The 12,393-nt window shown below is 38.7% G+C and overlaps 1 protein-coding gene across 19 annotated transcripts in view; it reads left to right on the top strand.

Moving 5' to 3' along the window:
* Nucleotides 1-1,801: 1,801 nt before the first annotated feature.
* HEPH (hephaestin) overlaps nucleotides 1,802-12,393 on the top strand; it is a 94,265-nt gene continuing 83,673 nt past the window's right edge. For 10 of the 19 annotated variants that reach the window (XR_013412622.1, XM_077988018.1, XM_077988020.1 and 7 more), the window contains exon 1: nucleotides 3,573-3,672. Coding sequence is in view for 7 of the 19 variants with exons in the window: in XM_077988026.1 (XP_077844152.1) it covers nucleotides 1,912-2,060 (149 nt within the window). In the remaining 12 variants the exon portion in view is untranslated. Of the gene's footprint in view, nucleotides 2,061-3,572; nucleotides 3,673-12,393 lie in introns of those variants that run through there. The other 9 variants (XR_013412620.1, XR_013412621.1, XM_077988016.1 and 6 more) reach the window with 7 other exon arrangements.

Consider the following 12,393-nt stretch of genomic DNA (forward strand, 5'->3'; position numbering starts at 1 on the left):
TGTCACAAAATTTTACCGTGGAAAATATGGGAAGGAAAACAACATTTATTGGGGGTCCCAACATGCTGAACACTGTGCTAAGGGTTCACACAAATGCCAACTGATTTAATCCTCACAATATTTCAGTCATGGAAGTGTTATTATTCCTATTCTGCAGATGAGGAACCAGAGGCTCGAAAAAGTTAAGTGATTTGCCCAAGGTCACATAGCTCAGAAAAAGGCAGCCAAGATACAATCCTTAGTCTTTCTGACTCCAAACGCCATGCTTCTCACACTAGACCATGTTGACTCTAATGTGAAGGTCCCTGAGGTCCTCTCCTCTTTATAGCCACCCCAGGGCCATGTGTTAGTGATGGCCCATAGATGAGTAACCTGGAAATATTGGTTGAATGAATAAATGAAAAGATGTTCTAGTGACAGATTTTAACACGTGAAGGCCCCTTAAGGATATTCTGGTCTTATGGGTTTCAAATATGTTTTTAGTGTACTAGACATTTCTTACTGGTGCTCTGGACATACACACTGTCTGGGAAACCAGTCATAACCAGTGGCCAGGTTCCTCTGTCCCTTCACCCTTGCCCATTCCTATCTCCTTCCCTGCCTTACCTAGAACAAATCCACTTTCATCTTCCATAAGTAGTGGGTGTTTACTAAGATTCTGTTTAGGGAAAGTGTTCTGCTGCCAAAATTAATTTTGAGAAATCCAAATCTAGACCACCTTTTTCATGTTATAGGTGAAGAAACTGAGTGATAGAAAGGCAAAAAGACTTGTCCAGGGTCACTGTGTGCTCTTTAGTAGCATAACTAGAACATGAAGCCAGGATTCTTGAAACATTCTTCTTTTTTAACACAAGTTAATACAGTTTGTGTCCTAATGAAGAAACAATTATTTAGATTTAAACAATTATTTAGAATTGAAATATTAAAAATTATAACTCTAATTTTTGCCTTTACTATGTTCCAGTTATTGTGGTAAATAGTTAATATGTATAGCCTTATTTAAGTTCTTATAACAGCCTTATAAAATGGGTAATATTATTATCTCCATTTTAAAGAGGTGAAAACCGAGGTTTAAGGGGATTAAATTACTTTAATCATAGAATCAGGAAATGGCACAGTTGGGATTTCAGTTCAGAATATCTGATTTCAGTTTTCATGCTCTTAATAGTGATGCCATATTTCAAATGTCTATATTGGAAAAAAAAGTCTATTATTTAGCTTGCTGCTTGTTTTGTAAATAAATTTTTATTGGAACAATGATATACCTTGCGAGCTACAAAGACAAATTTGTGTAGTTATGGCAAACAGAAACTGTATGTTCTGGAAATAAAATATTTAGTAACTAGCCCTTTACAGAAAAGGTTTGCCAACCTCTGGTCCGTAGACATCAACTTGAAAATGTTTTTCAAGTGACCTCCAGGAGAAGGAACCAGAAATATACCCTGGATTTGCAGAAGAGGTGGGTGCTGCTTGTATTGTCAGTGAAATTGGTGAATGAATAATACAAGCCTGGAAACCTGGCCTACCTGGCCTCCTGCAGTCTTCACTGTGTTGATTCAAGTCTATTATGACCTGTTCTTGTTGTCTTTCATGAGTCAGAGCAGAGGCCTTATCCCTTCCCCTCCCTGTCATAAATGCCTTAGAGCTTGGACTTGGATCTCAGCTTAATGAGTTTTGTCTCCACTTCCCCTTTCTTGCTTCAAGGTTCACATGTGTGCCAGGCCGATAATTCTAGGGGCTGCCGTGGCTTGGCTAAGCTTCCCTTGACCACTGAGCATTTCTAAGGGAGTTGAGGCTGGTGGCTCCTCCCTCCTTCCTACTGGTGCTTCCACCTGCCTTGGTCTGAGTTGCAGTCCATGGGGCAGCGCCTAAGTGTCTGAGCACACTTAACTTAAGAATCTCTAGTGGTTTATGACGCAGACTTTGCCCTACCAGCTCAGACTTCTGAATGTTCTCTTCCCTGGACCCTGCTCCAGACACTTTAAATTCACAAGAGGAAAATGTGCCCAGCCTGCCTGGAGAAAAGCATCTGCTCCTAACCAAGATCTCCTCATCACAAAGTAAGAATATCAGGTGGTGGAACCTCCATCATACCTGTCCCCTTCCTATACCTGGGTCTGTTGGGTAGATGCAGTCATTTTTAGAGAGGCATAGTATTCTCAGACCTGTCGCCACAAATTGCTCCCCACTCATTCTTTTCCTATACTTTGTGTCTTTGAAACCTCTTCATCTTCTATGTTTAATATCTAGACTATACTTTCTTCATGGAACTCTAAATATGTAAATTTACAGGGCTAGGAGGGTCCATATCTAGTTTAAGACCCTCATTGTAGAAATAGAAAAAGGCCTAGAGAAGAGAAGGGAGTGGGCCAAATCCACAAAATCCACATAGCTGATTACTGCTAGAGCAAGTGGGACGAGAACCTTGGTCACTTGACTCAGGATGGTGACTTTTCACTGTTCTCTCTTTCCACCAGGAACAGTAATGACCTTTGACTTTAAACAAATCCAGACCTCAGTTTTACCCTGAATTTTTGGGAGAATGTTTAGGTTTTTTTTTTTTTTTTCTTTTTAGTATTTTCAATTCTTCCGTGTCTTAGTTTTTAGGGTGTTGATCGGTGTTAATCCAAGCTATCTTCTAGCTATATCTGGTTTCCTCAAGTGGAAAATGTTAAATATAGTTAATATAAAATTTCACTCTAGAATCTGTTAGAAATGACAGAGGCAAAGTTAATGTATATAAAAAAAATACCAAAAAATTCACCAGTGTCTGGTGGCCAGTAGACTTTCAATAATTGTGAAGTCCCTTCTACCCCCTCGAAAGGACTGTGTTTCTCCCCTAAGCAGCACAGTGTATGTGGTGGTTTCATGGTTAAAAGTTTAGACAGGCCCAGTAAATCTCTCTTCTCTTTTACTTCCTAAGTGTGTGACCTTGGACAAGCTACCTTCCCTCTCACAGCTGAATTTTCCTCAGTTGTAAAATAGAGAGAATTAGAGTATTCATCTCACAGGATAATTGTGAGACTTAAATAAGAGAATGCATGTAAAATGGTTAACATAGGACTTAGAATGTACAAAAAAAAAGTTCTTTGTTTTACTGCCAGTTTTATTTTTACTTATGACCAAGCAGCCATGACCTCAGAATAATAGTCAGGGCTGACAATTGTGCTTCAAAGCAAGAAGGGAAACAACTGGTGACATGGAGACTCTTTCCATTTCTACCTCATTTCTTAAACGGAGCTGTTAAAATCTACCCATGAGCTTTGGCTGGCCACACTGACAGTGTCCTCCTCTTAGCAAAGACCAATTAACAAGTTCTGAAAACAGAAGTACAACCCACCCCCTTGTAATTCCTCCTGAGATCCTAACCAGGATTTGTAAAACACCCGGATATGGGTAAAGAACCATCCCGGGTTTTGTATCAAACCAGGCCCCAGAGGAACAGGACATTCCAGTAGTTTTGTTTCTGGAAAAGAGGGCACCCAGCCCTTCCCCCTCCCTCATCCTCCCATCCCAGTAACCCCTGCCAAATTGAAATCCTGGACTTAATTTAGGAGAAAGGCCCTGTAACCAAGATACTGACTGAACATGGCTGGCGGACTCAGGCTGGAGTCTGCAGTGCAGCATTAATGGGCCGCTGACATGAATATGGAGTAGTTTTCTCTAGCAAAGGTAAGCTTTATTTTCTCTTTTCAAACCCTACTTCACCTGCCTTCCTGTGCAAAAACGTTTATTTAGTTGGGCTTAGGTGAGTCCTGGCAATTGAGAGAAAAAGTCCGTGGCCAAAAGTTGGAGTAGGTTTGGCTGGTGTGCAGGAAAGTTAAAGGAGACAATAGGCTCCTTTTGTTCCTCTCGCCCACGTAGCCAGGACCACACTGGCTTGTCTGTTTCAGGGCCAATCCTGGAGCCATACAGAGTAGTTCATTTTCCTGTCGAAACAGCTTGCTCATCTTCTGTCTCACAGGTTGAGGAATTTATTGAGGTGATGGATCTGAGGATTATATAAGTGGGAACTCAAATACTTAAAAATAACCATGTTTGGTTTCATATTTTGAGACCAGATTGGCACAGAGTAAGCCAATAAATGATAGCTGAACTAAGCTAAACATCTGAATTTGCGTAGTCTTAGTGTCTAAATAGCAAAAATCTTTTAGAAATCATTGGTTCAAATTCTTGCTATTTTTAACAACCGGCTCCCTGACTTTGAGCAAATGCCTGCACCTCTCTGGTCTCAGTTTTTTATATATCACATGAGGGTGATTGAAAAAGATCGTTTCTAAAGGTTTCATGCATGTGTGAATCTATAACACGTTCAGTTTTTCATTACTCAACATCTGTTATATGACAAGCAATCCTTTTGCTAGGGACTCAAATATCCATGGTTTTGTTTGGGCCTCAAGACAATCCTGTGAAATAAATATCATCCCATTTTTTGGATGAGATGACTAAGGCTAAAATAATTTATTGAAAGGTCACATAGCTATCACAGACAAGAGATGGGATTTGAATCAAGGTCTTTAACTTCAAATCGGTATGTTTTCTATCACAGAGTTAAGAAGGCAGAGGACCAAAAGGTGAATTTTGATGCAGGGTTTATTAGGAAGGCTGCTGAGAGATTGGAGACAGGGCCCCAAATTTGGCTCAGCATTCCTTTACTCAGTGGAGTAATCCTTTGTTTAGGATGAGCCTGTCTAGCCCAAAGTACTAAAACTGAGAAAGGGAGATGGAGGAAGAGAAAAGAGCATTGTCACAATAAAGGAACAGTTTGCAAATTCCAGGGAACACAGCAATGCAAATTGTTATGAATAATAGGGACCAGACCCAGGTAACATTGGGATGACAGGAATGTAAGGTAAAGCTAAGGGAGGCTTAACTTTATATTGGCTGATCTTCTCTCCAGGTTGGCGCAAGGTTTCATTATATCTTAACTAAACTATCCAAATAGCCTAGAAATTTCCTTTCTCTTATCCTTCCTTTGAGTGCCTCTTCCTTCTGCCTCCCTTTTTAATTAATTAATTATTATTATTATTATTATTTTTTACTTTTTCCCAGGATTCTTTCTCAACTTACTTACTTCATTTCTCCTTTTATTTGTTCCTGTTCTTTTTCCTCATCAGTCTGGTTCTTTTTTTTTTTTTTTTTTTAACCTGGAACTTTTTTTTTTTTCTTTTTTTATTATACTTTAAGTTCTAGGGTACATGTGCATAACGTGCAGGTTTGTTACATATGTATACTTGTGCCATGTTGGTGTGCTGCACCCATCAACTCGTCAGCAACCATCAACTCGTCATTTACATCAGGTATAACTCCAAATGCAATCACTCCCCCCTCCCCCATCCCTGTGATAGGCCCCGGTGCGTGATGTTCCCCTTCCCGAGTCCAAGTGATCTCATTGTTCAGTTCCCACCTATGAGTGAGAACATGTGGTGTTTGGTTTTCTGTTCTTGCGATAGCTTGCTGAGAATGATGGTTTCCAGCTGCATCCATGTCCCTACAAAGGACACAAACTCATCCTTTTTTATGGCTGCATAGTATTCCATGGTGTATATGTGCCACATTTTCTTAATCCAGTCTGTCTCTGATGGACATTTGGGTTGATTCCAAGTCTTTGCTATTGTGAATAGTGCCGCAATAAACATACATGTGCATATGTCTTTATAACAGCATGATTTATAATCCTTTGGGTATATACCCAGTAATGGGATGGCTGGGTCATATGGTACTTCTAGTTCTAGATCCTTGAGGAATCGCCATACTGTTTTCCATAATGGTTGACCTAGTTACAATCCCACCAACAGTGTAAAAGTGTTCCTATTTCTCCACATCCTCTCTAGCACCTGTTGTTTCCTGACTTTTTAATGATTGCCATTCTAACTGGTGTGAGATGGTATCTCATTGTGGTTTTGATTTGCATTTCTCTGATGGCCAGTGATGAAGAGCATTTTTTCATGTGTCTGCTGGCTGTATGAATGTCCTCTTGTGAGAAATGTCTATTCATATCGTTTACCCACTTTTTGATGGGGTTGTTTGTTTTTTTCTTGTAAATTTGTTTGAGTTCTTTGTAGGTTCTGGATATTAGCCCTTTGTCTGATGAGTAGATTGCAAAAATTTTCTCCCATTCTGTAGGTTGCCTGCTCACTCTGATGGTAGTTTCTTTTGCTGTGCAGAAGCTCTTTAGTTTAAGGAGATCCCATTTGCCAATTTTGGCTTTTGTTGCCATTGCTTTTGGTGTTTTAGACATGAAGTCCTTGCCCATGCCTATGTCCTGAAAGGTATTACCTAGGTTTTCTTCTAGGGTTTTTATGGTATTAGGTCTAACATTTAAGTCTCTAATCCATCTTGAATTAATTTTCATATAAGGAGTAAGGAAAGGATCCAGTTTCAGCTTTCTATTTATGGCTAGTCAATTATCCCAGCACCATTTATTAAATAGGGAATCCTTTCCCCATTTCTTGTTTTTCTCATGTTTATCAAAGATCAGATGGCTGTAGATGTGTGGTATTATTTCTGAGGACTCTGTTCTGTTCCATTGGTCTATATGTCTATTTTGGTACCAGTACCATGCTGTTTTGGTTACTGTCGCCTTTCAGTATAGTTTGAAGTCAGGTAGTGTGATGCCTCCAGCTTTGTTCTTTTGACTTAGGATTGTCTTGCCAATGCGGGCTCTTTTTTGCTTCCATATGAACTTTAAAGCAGTGTTTTCCAATTCTCTGAAGAAACTCATTGGTAGCTTGATGGGGATGGCATTGAATCTATAAATTACCTTGGGCAGTATGGCCATTTTCACGATAGTGATTCTTCCTATCCATGAGCATGGTATGTTCTTCCATTTGTTTGTGTCCTCTTTTATTTCACTGAGCAGTGGTTTGTAGTTCTCCTTGAAGAGGTCCTTTACATCCCTTGTAAGTTGGATTCCTAGGTATTTTATTCTCTTTGAAGCAATTGTGAATGGAAGTTCATTCATGATTTGGCTCTCTGTTTGTCTGTTACTGGTGTATAAGAATGCATGTGAGTTTTGCACATGGATTTTGTATCCTGAGACTTTGCTGAAGTTTCTTATCAGCTTAAGAAGATTTTGGGCTGAGATGATGGGGTTTTCCAAATATACAATCATGTCATTTGCAATCAGAGACAATTTGACTTCTTCTTTTCCTAACTGAATACCCTTGATTTCTTTCTCTTGCCTGATTGCCCTAGCCAGAACTTCCAACACTCTGTTGAATAGGAGTGGTGAGAGAGGGCATCCCTGTCTTGTGCCAGTTTTCAAAGGGAATTTTTCCAGTTTTTGCCCATTCAGTATGATATTGGCTGTGGGTTTGTCATAAATAGCGCTTATGATTTTGAGATACGTTCCATCAATACCGAATTTATTGAGAGTTTTTAGCATGAAGGGCTGTTGAATTTTATCAAAGGCTTTTAGTAGGCTCTGAAATTGAGGCAATAATTAATAGCCTACCAACCAAAAAAAGTCCAGGACCAGATGGATTCACAGCTGAATTCTACCAGAGGCACACGGAGGAGCTGGTACCATTCCTTCTGAAACTATTCCAATCAATAGAAAAAGAGGGAATCCTCCCTAACTAATTTTATGAGGCAAACATCATCCTGATACCAAAGCCTGGCAGAGATACAACAGAAAAAGAGAATTTTAGACCAATATCCCTGATTAACATCAATGCAAAAATCCTCAATAAAATACTGGCAAACCGGATCCAGCAGCACATCAAAAAGCCTATCCACCATGATCAAGTTGGCTTCATCCCTGGGATGCAAGGCTGGTTCAACATATGCAAATCAATAAATGTAATCCAGCACATAAACAGAACCAAAGACAAAAAACACATGATTATCTCAATAGATGCAGTCTGGTTCTTCTCTATCGGCTTAGCTGAGAAAAAAATAGCCTTGCCCAAGTGAAAAGCTTACACAGGGTTTTCACATCTTTCATATTATTTGACCTTTATTACAAACTAATGAGGGGCCCAAAGTAGAGACAATCCTCATTTAAGACAGGAGGAAACTGAGGCTCAGGAAGTTAGGGACTTGTTCAAGGTCATATAACCAATAAATGATGAATCCAGAGCTAGAACTGACTTTTTTCTTGTACCTGAACGCAGTCCACTTTACCATGAAATATCTAAGTGGTTATATTTTATTTTATTTTGTTTGTTTGTTTATTTATTTATTTATTTATTTATTTATTTATTGCGACCGTGTTTTGCTCTTGTTGCCCAGGCTGGAGTGCAATGGAGCGATTTCAGCTCACCACAACCTCCGCCTCCCGGGTTCAAGCGATTCTCCTGCCTCAGCCTCCCTAGTAGCTGGGATTACAAGCATGTGCCACCACGCCCGGCCAATTTTTTGTATTTTTAGTAGAGACGGGGTTTCTCCATGTTGGTCAGGCTGGTCTCGAACTCCCGACCTCAGAAGATCCGCCCACCTCGGTCTCCCAAAGTGCTGGGATTACAGGCATGAGCCACCACACCCGGCCTAATATCTAAGTGGTTACAAAGGATTTTATGGGTTTTCCATTTTTTCTGCTCTTATAGTATAAGATAAATCCAAATTAAATAGCAATAACAATGACAAATTCAGATTTGAGGAGGAAAGAAAGGATGTCAATAATTAGAAGGAAGAAAAATACTTATCAGGTGCCTACTAAGTCCCAGATACTGCAAAAAGTTATCTTATTTAAATACAGGGTAAAACAGTACTTAAACCTAAGTTCGTCTGACTCAAAAGTTCTAGTTCTTTACATTATAGCATGTTGTTTCCAAGAAGAGAGTTCAGCTTGGGCTGTGTGTGGTTTCATACCTGTGTATATATTCCCGTATGCTTAGAATGTGTTACCATATATGGGAATTTATGAGTGTGCACATATTTGTTGCTATTCATAAAATGGAAAATATTTATGGCCCTGTCAAGTTTCATTCCCAAACGATTTCCTTACTTGCGATAGTAATAGCCACTAATACCTTTTGATCACTTACATATGCCCTTAAAGTACTTACAGATCTTAATTAATTTAATCACCACAAAACTCTATGAGGTAGCTAATAGTATTAATACCATTTAAAAAATAAAGACATTGTGGTTAAATAAATGAAGAAGTTTCCCAAGTCATACAGCTAGGAAAACTGGAGCCAAGATTCACTTAGGTAGCCTGATACCAAAGCCTGTGCCCTGGATGCAAAATCGAGTAAGTATTCCTTATCTCTCAAGATCTTGAGAATTATGTAAGATGGAAGATATGAAAAACACATTGTAATCTGGAAACTGCTAGAGATATGTTAGGTGGCACTTCCCCCCACTCCCCAGATTCTATTGTCTAAGCAATTTGGATCATAAGTCACCACTGTTGAATGCTTGTTCACTGTATGCTGAAGGCCTGTACTAGTCTCTTCTAGGAATATTTTCAGTTTTATCATGTGTTTCTCCAGTTGTGGAGCTCTTGCCTGGGACAGTTTTCTGTCTAGGTAAATGAGTTCAAGGCACAACTGCTTTGTTGACACCTCTCTGAGACAGAAGATTGAAAGGGTTCCATGTTGCATTCAGACTTGGAATGAACCAAGGACACTCCCTCCCTGTTGAGGATTCCAAGACATGACTATTTGTGTGACCATATATAGAGCTATATGTAGGATATATAGAGCTATATGTAGGTGTATATGAGTATGCTTGTGTTTCATCAGTGAATGTGAGTATTGGCAGCATGTGAAAGCTGGAAGGACTCTTTGAGAGCTCATTATATACCACATTTTTATGGTTCTGCACTTAGATTACCAAACTTCTGTGACTCCCTCAAAAAGTAAGAACTATATAGTCCAGCTTTATATAGTCAATTATTTTATAGATGGGAAAAATAAGGTGAAGAAACTTGCCTAAATTCACCCTGAACAAGTATTAGAACTTGAACCAGACCCAACTGATGGAAAAATGTATGCTTGTGTTTCTTTATGTCACTTTAACAATAGCTGTTATTGCCCATCTACTTGGCCTTCATCACCATGTCTGGTAATAGATACACAGCGACCTCTAAAAAATGACATTCTCTTTCAAGGAGTGTGTAGTCCAATCTGAGAAATGAAGACAGTTCACGAAGCAGGTCATGAGATGGAAAGGTAACAATAATACAGAGTCTGACTTAATCTAATTGGGTGCTAGTAAGTAGCCCTTCAGAGGATAGTGATATGGAGAGGCTAGAGGTGGCCTTCTGGAGCAGCAAGTATTCAAATTAACCCTTGGAGTAGGAAAATAGAAAGTATGATGCATGGGAGACTGTAGAGATGAATTAGCAAACTGTAGCCAGGAGGGAAAAGGAAGAGGAAGGCAACCAGTAGTTACTACTGCCTACTATATTCCAAACATGGATTATACTTGTCCCTTTCATGTAAGCTTTCTTATTTATTTCTCCAAGGCTGGTATTATTATACCCATTTTACAGATGAGAAAACCGGTTCTGAGTGGTTAAGAAATTCTCAAGGCTACACAGCTGGTCAGTAGGAGAGCCAGGTTTTGGAATAAAGAACCACAAAACAGATCCTCTCTTACATCAAGGGCTTTCTGCCAAATATAATATGGAATCTAGGGATTAACACTTGGGTCACTGCTGCATATGGAGAGGACTGGGAGTTTGTGAAGTAGTCTATAAGTTTGTTTCTTAAAAAGGGTAAATATCTGGGCATTTTCTATCCATATGTAAATCTGTGCATACATTTGATTCTCTATTTTTTATTAACAATGCCTATTTCATGTGCTTGGGTTGAAGATTTAGTGAAATAATTTATATAAAGCACTGGACATGGTGCTACTATGTAATAATCTCTCAGTGAATAGTAGCCATTATCATCATTATCATTAATACAATCTATTAGGTATATTTCTGCCTACAAGAGTATGTGTGTCTGTTTGTAAAATGATTGTAACTGCATGTAATTGCTTGTTTCAGAATGTATGTGTTTTTTTCACAAATATGGCTGTAGCTATGGGCATATGTATGTTCTCTGTGTATATACATGTGAGTGTGCAAGTATATTTTTGTGGAAGGTAATACAGCATGGTGATTATGCTGGAGCCACACTTCCTGAGCTCAAATCCCAACTCTACCGATTTTTATCTAGATGGCTTTGGGCAAACTACTTTACACCTCTGTTCTGCAGTTTCTCTGTTGTAATAAGGGGATAATAATGGTGTCTACTTCATAGGGTGGTTGTGAGGAATAAATGATTTAATCTGTGTAAAACACTTGGAGCAGGTGCACCATGCACATACAATAAATATAGCTTTATTATTATTATTATTATTATTGTCCTGAAGTTGACTAAGATTTTATGTAACAGAGTGATTTTATGTGTAAATGGAAGTGTGTGCATCTCTGCTTTTAGGTAAGACTACATGTACCTGTGTGTGCAAGTTTATGTATTTATGTAATGCTGTCCATGTTTCTGTGTTTGACTGTAACTGTGTATGGTATCACTGAGTGCTTCGTCCTAGTCCCAGGAAATCTAACGTCCTGACTTATGCATTGAAGTGAGAGGTTAGAATCTTGGGTCTGCTTCTGACTCAGGATTAGACCTATGAAATGAGTTTATGAATAGCCTTGGGAATCAGCAGACAACATTTCTTCTGAGAAGTTCAAAATACTTCCCTCACATACTATCATTTATTTTTGGTTCATTGTTAACTTTTGAAGTATAATACACATAAAGTGCACAAATCTTGTTTATAGCTCAATGTATCTTCATAAACTGAGAACGCTTTTTCAACCAGCATGTAGATCAAGAAACAGAGCATTACTTAGAAGCCCTTCTCTTCCCTTCCCAGTCACAGAATCCTACTCCAAGGCAAACATTATCCTTATTTCTACCAGTATAGATTATGTTGGCCTGATTTTGTACTTTATTTAAATGAAATCATACAATATGCACTATTTTGTGTCTATTTTTTTAAACATTACATTTGTCATAGTCATTCATATTGTTGTGTGTAGTTGCAGTTTGTTCATTATTATTGCTATAAAGAATTTCATTTTATGAATAAAATGCAATGTGTTCATTATAGTGTTCGTGAACATTTTGACTGTTTCTATTTTGGGTTTATGAATATTCTAGTAAATATTTTTTGGTAAATTCTCACTTGTTGTTAAGTACAATTTAGAGAGGATAGGAAGTGGCAACAATGAGTGTTCCCCTTTTGCCTATGGGAAAACAGAGGCAAAGGGAGAATTAGTGTTAGCGGCCCAATAAGGCTTCTGGTGCCTGTTACCTGATTCTTGGGAGAGAGAATATTCTTCCTGCTACACCTTTGAAAAAACAGGGACATGGATGCAGCTGGAAACCATCATTCTTAGCAAACTATCACAAGAACAGAAAACCAAACACCGCATGTTCTCAC

This window comes from Macaca mulatta, chromosome X (genome assembly GCF_049350105.2).
Source record: "Macaca mulatta isolate MMU2019108-1 chromosome X, T2T-MMU8v2.0, whole genome shotgun sequence".
NCBI classification, from domain to species: Eukaryota; Metazoa; Chordata; class Mammalia; order Primates; family Cercopithecidae; genus Macaca; species Macaca mulatta.